Source organism: Alligator sinensis, unplaced genomic scaffold (assembly GCF_000455745.1).
Source record: "Alligator sinensis unplaced genomic scaffold, ASM45574v1 scaffold544_1, whole genome shotgun sequence".
Taxonomy (NCBI): domain Eukaryota; kingdom Metazoa; phylum Chordata; order Crocodylia; family Alligatoridae; genus Alligator; species Alligator sinensis.
In genome coordinates this window covers 1,870,563-1,881,915 of record NW_005841937.1, presented here as the reverse complement: position 1 = coordinate 1,881,915, position 11,353 = coordinate 1,870,563, and the positions used below count along the sequence as shown (strand labels likewise).

The 11,353-nt window shown below is 41.0% G+C and overlaps 1 protein-coding gene across 1 annotated transcript in view; it reads left to right on the top strand.

The window, feature by feature from the left end:
* Window positions 1-11,353, top strand: part of PRDM5 (PR/SET domain 5) — a 161,008-nt gene that overhangs the window by 43,006 nt on the left and 106,649 nt on the right. The window contains exon 4 of the mRNA XM_025199130.1: window positions 10,201-10,384. Within this exon, the coding sequence (XP_025054915.1) occupies window positions 10,201-10,384 (184 nt within the window). The remainder of the gene's footprint in view (window positions 1-10,200; window positions 10,385-11,353) is intronic.

The window sequence follows — 11,353 nt, the reverse complement described above, 5'->3', positions numbered from 1 at the left end:
GCCTCTTCCCCGGCGGCGGCGCCTCTCTCCAGCCCCGCCGCTCCCGGCGCTGCTACAGCCTACTCTGCCGGCGGCAGAGGCCCCATGCGGGTGCCCGGCTCTGGCCTCGGGCTTCCCTCCAGGCCCTGCATCCTCCTGCAGCGCGCCCCCTCTGCCTTCGGGGCCGCGTTTTATTTCCGCCGAGTGGCGCCTCTCTCTGACATCACTCCGCTCCAGCTGTATGAAAGCGTGGCTAACGAGCCGCGCAGGTGGTTCCCTGGCCTGCACACTGCTACCGTCCTCACCTCCTGTGGAGCATAAGCGAGCGTTCCCTCTGGCTCCGGGCTGGGGCTTCCATCTAGCCCCGTTGTCCCCGGGACAGCCTTTATTAAAGTAATGCAATGATAATGTGTAAGACATCGTTTGCAATCACTGCAAAAAGGAAATTTAATTGTCAGCAAAGTGATTGCAACTTCAGTATCATTGACTCATTACACAGTTAAAAAAAAAAAGTTCAGCACGTTACTGAAAGAATTCTAAAGCAATTAAAACATTAAAATAATTCATAATGCAGATTATCTTTATCAAACACAAGATAATCCTAATCTTAATATTTCAATTGAATAATGACATATTGTCTAATACAGTGAAATATGTCAGTGTAATTGTATACAGGGCTAATTATCTAATTAACAAGAGAAAATGGAAAACTTAAATTTGGAGATGGCTATGAAACTCTTGTTCTAACTGGTACATTATAATTACCCTAATGAAGAGCAGACTATCTTCTGATGTTAACCTCAAGACATTTTATGAAAAGGAGTAGTTCTTTTGGAGCTTGGTGGTATTATGAAACAGCTACTTGATTTTATCTTCATAGCCCATTGTTCATTTTTTTTTAAATTGGACTGTGGGTAAATGCTCCCTTGATGATTCTCACCACTTCAAGAAAAATTGTGCCAGTACTCACAATTATTAACTATAAAACATAATAATACTGGTAATTAGAAGAAGCCTTGGGAGAAAACGCTCCCTTAGAGCATAACATGTCTGCTATAAACCTATCCTAATATTGATAAATTGTGTAGGGCACTTTTGAGCAGTTCTTTAGAATACTCCTGAAAATTCCCTAGGATAATTAACAACAGAAATAAATTCTATTGTCTTTCACTGACAAAGCATGGGTTTTCATTTTGTAAAGAATCCAGAAAGAACTTCTTGACATACTCTAGAACAGGGGTTTTCAAATGGGTATGCATATCCCAGGAGTACGTGGTACTTTGCTAAAGGTTTCATACCTAAATTTCAATAATGGTGAGGAGCTGCTGCTTAGTCAACACATGGTGAGTAATGGCGTTGCCTCACATTGACATGTATTTACACTCTTAAGGAATGAACATGCAGAGACATGTGGGGGTAAGCAGCAGTACTTTGAAGAGAAAGGGCTACACTGTCAAAAAAGTTTGCAAACCACTGTTTTAGAAAGCTTTGTAACCAGATACCATCACTATAACATGGAGTAATACCATACAAGATGCAGTTTAATGCAAGAAGGCTGCTAATCAGTTTACTGTTTGGCTAGTTTTTGGTCTTATATTTAAGAGGGGGGAGGAAATGAATATCGTTGCACATGTACAAATATGGTGGTGAAACTATTCCTGAGTGGACTGGAATACACTAACAAATAACTCACCCTGAGATTACTCTAGTTAAAGGTCACACTCCATGAACGTTGTTGTCTAGGTCTTAAGGTTTGAATACTATGCTTCCTGTTGAGTGCATAAAGGGGATTTACCGGGCATAAGGAATTGGGCCTTTAAGTTTTTTGTTTTTAATTAAGCTACTTATGTAAGGTACCTGATTTGTTGAACTATCACTTAGATAATAGCTATTTCTGGTAATGTAGGATGTTAGGATTCTGAAAAATATGTAATGCTTAGAAGTCCAGCAACTAGAAAGCATTTCTAATAGCTGTTTGAGAAAAAAAATGAATATTGCTGTGTAAGAACCAGCAGTGGACTGAAAAGTGGGATTGTGTTGTGGATGTATAATTTTTTCGTATGTTCTTTTACAGTTTGAACTGACAAATCCATTGTCTCCCCTGCTCGTTAACTCAGAATTTTTATGTGCTGTTTGTAATTTAGCCATAGAGTTACTGTTCTTGGATTGTATTTAGGTGGTCAAATTGACCTCATTGTTATTAGCTGTGACACATTATGATGTGAAATATAAGTATGTTCTACTCTAGGTCAAGCCTATCAACTGACAAATATATTTGACTTGTAATACCTACGCAACAGTCCTATTGGGCGCGTCCAGATGAGCACACACGTCTCTTGCCCTGCCTCAAACCCCTTTGAGGCAGGGCAAGAGGCATGTGCAGGAATGAAAAAATGTTTCTTGTTGTGCAAGTTTGCAGCGCGGGGAGAAAATCAGACCCCTGGATATAGGGGTCTAAAAAAATCAAAGTTTAAAAAAGCGGACCAGAGCATGGTCCCGGACTGTGCCCTGAGGCAACCGGAGGCTGGGTTCTCCACAGAGACGCTCTGGCTGCCCATACTACAGCCCAGGTGGCCGCGCGGTCCCCGTCCAGGTCTGGCAGGCGCACAGTCATGAGGCTGCAGGTCCAAGGGGGTGCATGCTGTCACAGGTGGCAGTAGGTCACAGCCAGGCAACAGCCCTTGCTTCCAGACAGCTGCAGTGGGTAGAGGGTGCAAGGGCTACTCTAAGTTAGGGCTGCTTCTGGAGTCCAGCTGGCACAGGGGGCTAGTGTCCTCAGATACCAACTAGCCAGGCCTCAGAAGCTCCTGCTGACAAGTAGCCCTGAGCTGCTCGCCAGGGTAGCTTTTTATACCACCGGGGCCAGCACAGGTGCTGGTCCCAGCCTCTAGTTCCCCCTGGCTGCAGATCCCGGAAGAGCTGGGCAGGGTCAGTTTACCCCATGTGGCAGAATTTGCCCCACACCGAAGTGCATGTTCAGATATGTGTGCTGAGGCACAAATCTCTGGCACAAATTTGTACTGCTGCAGTTTGAACTGCTGCAAGTGCACGTGCTTGTCTGTGTGGATGCACCCCCAGGGGTGGTTCAAAATTAGAATCAGACTCCAAATTTTTCTCTCTCCATGAATTTTAAAGGAATACCGGTCTCCCTACACCTATTAGTTTAGATTATAGTCGATAATTTATCTTTCTGAGATGCAGTCCCTTGAGGTAAACATTAACATTTGCCAATAGATGCTGTAACTACTATGGTTATTTCATCTTCTAAGCACTTAGAAAACTTTTAGCAACTTGATTACCAGGGTGTAGTAATTTATGGTAAATGCTGATTGTTTTAAAGGTGGCACTTGCACCCTGCCACAGGTGTATTTTTAAGTGAGGATGTTGGGAGAGAAAGTGAAGAATAACTCCTTGGAATTGAAGTCCTTTTTCAGCAGAACACTTAATCTCATGTTTCACTAGAAATATGTGCAGTACCACTGACACCAAAGGGATTCCATATATTCCTAAAGTTTTTTTGTGTATTCAAGTTCTGTGCTAAGTCAGAGGTCAGGTTGTATTTCTCTTCCTTCCATGGGAGTCCAATCTTTAAATCTGTGACATATTTAGCCAAAACATCAAAATGGCTGGATCCTTCCCCAACCCTGGCAGACGATTATTTCCATGTATAGCTTCAAGTATTGTTCCTATGTGGTATCACTGCCACCGAATTCAGTATGAGACTTTCCAGTGATTTCAGTAGACCCTGAAGATTGGGGAGCAGGGTGGAGGGAGAGAGAGAGAGAGCCTCAGTTCTGGGGTGCTGAGCTTTCTCAATTTTCTTTGACTTTGATGGCAGCTACAGCTCACCTTTATGGATAAACAAATAAAGACCTTAAGTTGTTTGACGCTTGCCAAACTGTTTACTCTGACAGTTCCCCATCAAAGTGAATGTCACAGATTTGAGCTCCATGTATGTTTTATACAGTGTCCATGTCCTTTTTATGTCTTCTACAAGTCAGTTTTTTCTTACATAAAATAATGCTTTAATTAGAGATCTAAATTGTAATACCAAATGCAAACAGCTGTGAACGTTGAGGGAAGTTTGGATTTATCTCCAAAGCCAGAGAGAACCTCTGTGGCAGTGGTTATTCTTGTCTCGGACGGCTAGAGCCGACTCGAGGTGATTTAGAAACTGCTCGTTCGTTAGGGCGGGCTGGTGAATGGAGAGGCAGACAAGGTTTAATGGTTGCAAAAACTTTTACTTACGCCACTTGTAGTTGCGACGCAGATGGTCCGGTCGTCTGAACAACTACGTGAGTTGTTCCAGCTGGCGAGGCCCAAGCCAGTTAATCCGTCCGCAAATTAAGCCAGCGGGAAAAGGGTACGTCTGGGATTGCGCTCGGCGACGGGAAGAAGTATCGATAGGTGATCAGTCTATCGATCAGCTAGCCGCAAGTCAGATCTCTCTAGAGGCACTCTGCAGCGTGCTCAAAGTTCTTCGACTTGGGCAGAAGTCGCGTGGATTTTTAAACGGCTAGCAAGCCAATTACTGCCCGCCACGTAGGAATAATTTAGAACTAGCCAATAGCGGGACACAAATTTGCATTCGAATAGTGGGAACTCTTTGCACCGTGCATTTCTGTGCTGCAAAGAAGAAATGCACCCTGCAAATTGGCGGGAACTCTCTTGCACCCAGGTTCTTCTGTGTAGCAAAAACCCTCGCTGTGCAAGAGGCTCTCATGTGGCAAGAAAATTCCATCGTGCCGAGGCACCAAAATCACTGGGTTGTGACAATTCTCAACTAGCATTAAAAATGCTAGTTTTAAGTTTTCGCTTGGTTTTTTTTTTTACTACAAAAACCAGAGCAGTTTTCTGTTGCTAAGAACTCAGAAAGACCACAGCAGGTCAAATGTTTTTAACACCATAGATACTTATTTGGAATCTCTGGCCGTGTCCAGAAAAGCGTGGCCATGCGGTATGTGGCACTGCAGGCATGTTTGTGGTGTACATTTAGATGTTCTCCATGCTGCAGGGGAGTGCTGCCCGTGTGTGCGCTGCTCTGCTTTTTTTTTCTATGGGTTTTTTTGACCCCTAGATATCCAAGGGTCAAAAAATCCCACAGGAAAGAAAAAGCAGATCAGTGCACACAGACAGCGTGCACCGCTCAAAAGTGGAGCCAGGTTGCCTGGAGCCATGCTGCGGCTGTTAGCCAAGCTCCACGCAACAGAATCGCTGCTGCTGCAGCTCTGGGAGGCCCCCAGGGCCCCAGGTAAGGCTGCTGGGGCCAGCCCAGTACTGGCCTTAGCCTCCCCTACCCCATCTGGGTTAACTTGCTGTGTGCCAAAGTGCACTTGGCATAGGCATTCCCTGGGGACAAGTAATGGTGGTGCAAGATGAGCTGCTACTACTTGTCCCTGGGGAACCAAACATCTACACTTGGCTGGACACACCCTCTGGCTTTAAGTTGGGAATCATGTTTGCACACTTAACAGTACAAACGTTGCATGGCATTGGGGATGCCGTGCACCCTAACTAAGAATCACTGATCAGTGAGCTTTTTTTATGTCTCATTTTAGTTTCAAAAGTAAAACAGGAATAAAAATTACATTCTTTTCTTAAAAGGCAGAAAAGTATGTCAAGATCTATCAAGTTCTAGAAACAGAGAATGGAATGAGAACTGGTATATACATTTTACTAGAATGTTGGTTAGCATACTTTTGAAATATATGAATGCAAAAAATCAGCAGAAGGTTACCAGATTTACATTAAGAGCGAATATTATGTCTGAGAGGGGAGCACAGATATATTCTTAAAGAATGGTTTCAACTTATAAGTGAGGGACTTCAAAGATTGGTAGGAAAGATAGAATTTCTACATGGACCCAGAAGTCCATGGGCAATAGAAGAGAGATTTTTTTAGAAGATGAAGGCTTAAGCTGGTTATTAACAGCACAGCTGAAACCTAGGAGTTCTGGATTTTAAATCATGAATTGCTAGCACCTGAGCTACCAGACTCTCTCAGTTAGACAAGGTTTTAATAGTTTTGTCTTGCTCCAGCCACCATTAGAGAGGAATAAAGCCACTGTACTGAGTGTGTGTGCATTGTGCAAACAAACTATACAGAAGAATACTAGTAGAGAGAGCCATAGAGAGGAGTGATGCATAGAAATCACAAAATGGGTTTTACTTTCCATGTAAAATGTCAGATTTTCATTGCAAAAATGAAATCTGAAAGACTTTGATTTAGAAATGCTTTTTTTAGTGCCTCTTAGGGGTTGAGTTTCTTCGTGTCCTTATTCTCCCCCACCTCCCCAGTTGACCTTTGGTATTGAACTTTGGTGAGAAGAAGCCATATGATTTGGCATTCATTCTCATATATTAAACTTGTTATGGGACATCTCCTGTCCATTTTATATGCAGGAGATCACAGTACAAAAGTCATATGGCAAATACAAAGCACCTATTATGAAGGCCAGAACAAACAAGCTTCATTCATGTGAGCTTGATTTGTAGAATAATGTGGCATGATACTAACTACTAGGGCTGTGCGAAGCTTCAGTCGCTGATGCAGTTTGGAGGAGATTTGGCCCAATTCGGTGGCTGAATCTCCAAATCTGAATCAAATCGGGAGACCCATTAATCTCTCCGAATTGAATTGGAAGCCTCTGAATTGATTCAGAGAGATTCAACAACTTGGACATAGACACAGCTTTATGTTTTTTTCTACGTACCTCGAGGTACCAGGCTCGTGAACACTGAGATGGTGGGGTGGATGGAGCGTCCCATGGGAGCGTGTTTGGGGTGGGGGAGGTCCCCCATGCGCTCAGTGATGGACCCGGAAGTGTATAAGAAGTACTTCTGGTCCACTTCTGTGGGACACTCCATCTGCCCACCATTTCAGTGTTCATGAGCTGCACCTGGTACCTTGAGGTATTAGAAAAGACATATAAAGCTGTGTTTGTGGCCAAATTGCTGATTGTCCGAATCGCAATTAAATCTTCAGATTCAGCCGAATCAAATCAGGACAGTAATCTGAATCAGCGAATCTAATCGCTGTTCCCTGAATCAGGCCGAATCTGAATCGAATTCTGCCCACTTTGCACACCCCTACTAACTACAGGTAAACACTGATATTTTAAAAAATTCTGATTATTTGAATTCCTAAATTTAAAAAAAAAACTTTTTTTTTTTAATCTGGAATTCATATTTAACTCAGTATTTTATTACACGATCCTGTTTTTATTAAGGGTTTTCAGATACCTTCTTCATCCCCAAGAAATGTCATGAGAAAAAAAATGGAATAATTGTAAAAATGAACAGAAATTGTAATGTTTTGTGTCTACAATGGTGGTTTTTTTAATGCAAGTATTCACCGTGAAAAATAGTGTTTACAAAAAAGTCTAAAAATCTCATGGGAATTTTATTACTGTCTTTTTTCACCATCTTCCCTGCCCACTAAAAGGAAAGAGGTAAAGATGGAAGAAAAAGATTTATTTGTATTTCAATTGAAACATTTTCATTTGGGGAAAAAAGCCAGTTTGTTTGTGAAACATTTAGTGAGTTCTAGTCGGTAGTGTCAGAGGCACCACACACATATATCTACAGTGTAGTTTCAGCCCATGTTAGCCTTTGAGGGCTGAAAGTCCTCTAATGTCCTTTCCATAATATCCCGTATGAAACAGGCACGCTCCTCTGCAGTTGACTGGGAAAGAAGCCTAGCACAAAGAACAAAAGAATATACCCTCATACACACACGGGCAGAACAAAGATGAAGAGACTGTAATAATGTGGGTAGGACTTTGCTGTAGGACTACTCATACGGGGACTGGAATAATATGGATGGTATGCCACTGCCTTTTGGTTTACTTTTCATGGTTGGTGCACTTTTGTGTCGGAAAATGTGCACGACCAAATCCAGAAATTGCAGTATTGTGTCAGGTGTTTAAGAGACCAATTTAAAACTAGCATGTTTCCTGTGTATACTGGGCACAGGCCTTTGGATTTTAGGAAGATAAATTTACATTGGATATTAGGAAGAACTTTCTTACTATAAGGGCGGCTAAATACTGGAAGAGATTACCTGGAAATTTGTGGAATCTTTAATACTATAGGCCTTTTAAATACAGGTTACATTTGACTGGTAACATCTAGACTGGGATGTTTCTGCCTTGAGCTAAGGGTTAGACTAGATGACTTCTTGAGTTCCCTTCCAGTCCTATTTTTTCTATTATTGTGTTTCAAAACAAGTGGTTTACATGCATAGAATTGTCCTGCCTTTTGAAGGACTGTGTTGTTCGTTGATATAAAGGGGGCTTTCACTGACCTTTTCATCCAGTCTCTGCTGAGAAAGAGAGGAGGGAGATCATTTATTTACCTCAAATCAAAGTTACAGATAATGATTTATTTTTTATTTATATTTTAATAAATTAAAGTTCTCTGAAACACATGGCAGTGCCATATGAAAAGCAGCAACTCTTAGATGTTTGCAGAAGTTAGGATAGTCTGTAGATGGATATCTAGGCTGCACGATATATCTTGAAGGAAATGTGTAATTAGATTTGTTTTCAGTGGCTATTATTGATGTACAGGTAAAACTGTGGTGGGTCATTAAAGATTGTTGTTGCTATCAAGTCTATTGAATTAAATGGTTTTCAGTGTTGTATGAAAATTACTTTTTTAATATATTACAGACCTTCCAACGCATTCAAAATACTATATCCCTGTTGACAGTTTAAATTAATCTTATCATATTACAAAATTAAAAATCATTATCTTGTCCTTGTGCTATGAAGCTTTTTATAAAATACATGGCTAGATGTATTCTAAAAGAGATTCAATTAACTTCACTGGATGTTAATCAGATAAGTATTAAGATTTATGACAGCACTTGGAAGTCTTCATTAGGTAAATATGATTCCTTTGTTGTTTTGATAGCACCCAAAGCACTTGGCTTCTGTACAGCTGAAGAGGCAGCCTAGTACATCAGCTTTTGAGAGGACAGCTGCTTTTGTTAAATGGCTTATTTTTTAAATCTATTTAAATAAACATCAGACACAAAGCAATGAGTTCATGTATCTATTTGGAAGTTTACTTGATCGTTCTGGTTGCTTCTGAAGAAGTATTTCCTGGGGTTGGATTGGGGTGGTGAAGGGGGAGGGAAGGGTGCATGGCATATTTTAGACAGTGACTAGGCTGGACCTTTTGTCGGTATTAATCTGCATAGCTGCACTGATTTATGCCATATGAGCATCAAGCCCTCTTTTTAGTGTGTTAACATGAGCTTTGGGAGGATGTCTGTCATAATTCTGCATTAAGTCTGATCAGAACTGAAAGCCTGTTTGAAAATAAGAAGATGAATCCTTTGGAGAAGGATGCTTACAAACATACAGATAATTAAAGTTGCATAATTTTTAATTTTAACACTTTTCACTGTTTGGAGTGCTTCACTTCCCACCCCTGACTTTTTTACTATGCTGAGGGAAGATCTAGGCATTCATTCTTGCGAGGGTTTATCTCATAAGGAATGTAGGTTGTAGCCATGTTGGTCTAAGGACATAGGCAGACAAGGTTCTTGGGTGAATCTGATATCTTTTATTAGACCAACTCCAATAGTTGGAAACATTTTTTCTTAGCAAGCTTTTGGGTTTAAAAACCCTTCCTGACAAAGGGTTTTTAAACCTGAAAGCTTGCTAATAAAATTTTTTTCCAGCTATTTAAGTTGGTCTAATATAAGATATCAGATTCACCCAAAGAACCTTGTCTCTCATAAGGGAGATTTTCCATGTTGACATATGGATGATTTTTCTCCCAGAGGGGGCATGTTTCTCCCTTGAAGAAATTGAATTAACACTTAAATGCTCATAGTTTCTACTTGGAGAGCAGTGATTCTCTCAGTAGAGATGTAATGCCTTTATATGTCCTGAAAATGAGAGAAGAGGCATTTTCAATGAAAGGAGAAGAGCTGCTGATTGTAGGCATAGTTTTCTGGCACAAATTAGAGCAGCATCAGGGGCATTCCAAACCTTGTTAAAATGGGAGGACACTTTTTGCACATGCCCCAGACCTGGAAAGAAATCTTAGGACTGCATCACCTGTAGAAACACTTTTGTCAGTTGAATCTTTCAGTGGTTGGCAAAGCTGGCTTTGAGGCTACTCTCTGCCCCTAGAATCCTTGAATCTAACTTTGATTTTTATGTTTATATGATGATGATCCATTGGTTTTGCTTATTTTTTGCAACAGGAAGGGGAAAACATTTTCTATCTGGCTGTTGAGGATATAGACACAGATACAGAGCTTTTGATTGGTTACCTTGACAGTGATATGGAAGAAGCAGAAGAGGAGGAGGAAGAAGTGATTCCTAACCAAGAAGATGAAGACAGTAACAACAATAACAATAAAGAGCTGCAACAAACTAGCGAGAAAGGTACACAAATTTAATAGTTTTGTGTTTAAAAAGCAGTCACTAAGGGAACAAAAACCTCATTAGTGAGAAGATGAATGGGTTTTAGGTATATTTCAAGAACACTGAGGGCCGTTTACATTTTATATAGTTATATAAAATAGGCTTACATATGAGTTTGGTTAGGGAAAATTTTAATCAGATATTATTTTAATACTGAGATTATAGCCCTACTCTGTCTCTAGGGTAGAAGTAGTTCATATACCTTTTGTTGCAGGGCCCCCATCTACATTCCCATTTCTGTTTTTGAAGAACATTTATTATGCACTTTTAACAGTGGGTTTTGCAAGATGATGATCACGTTGGTCACTGTAGAAGTTCCTACTCGTAAGTCCGGAAGTTGTGAGAGTTTGGGACCATAATGCTAGTATCCAGAGATGTGGACTATATAATTGGTCCCAAGTACAAAGGTGGTCCCCAAAGTATAGCATTTTCCATATAAAGGGCAAGACCACGTGGAAGAGGAGTGTTCTTCTAATTTATCAACAAATGCTTAAGTACAGTGCAGTGTCCAGACGTACGAACTAATGGGAAACAAAGCACTGTTGTCATGATAGCATAGTGCTCCGTTCACACTAATGTGCTCATGTGAAGCTTGATGTTACTGTAGGTAGACTGCTTCTAGGACCCAAAGTACCTTGCTTAGAGCTGGGTACATACTGCATTGCAGTGTGCCATATAGATATACCTCATGATCATATCAGAATATACAGTTAGGTTCTTTGCTGACCAGTTTGAGGCCCTTGTGCTAGCTAGAAGTCCGAATGGATTATTAATTTAGAGGAAGACAGCTCCTTGTGCAGTCTGTTAAAGCAGAATTAGCCATGAACTATTCAGCCAGGTACAGACATTACACTTTTACCAGTATAAGTGATTAGAAACTGGTCTATACTCAGAACAGAAATTCGGCACACACAGACTGGTTTAAAATGG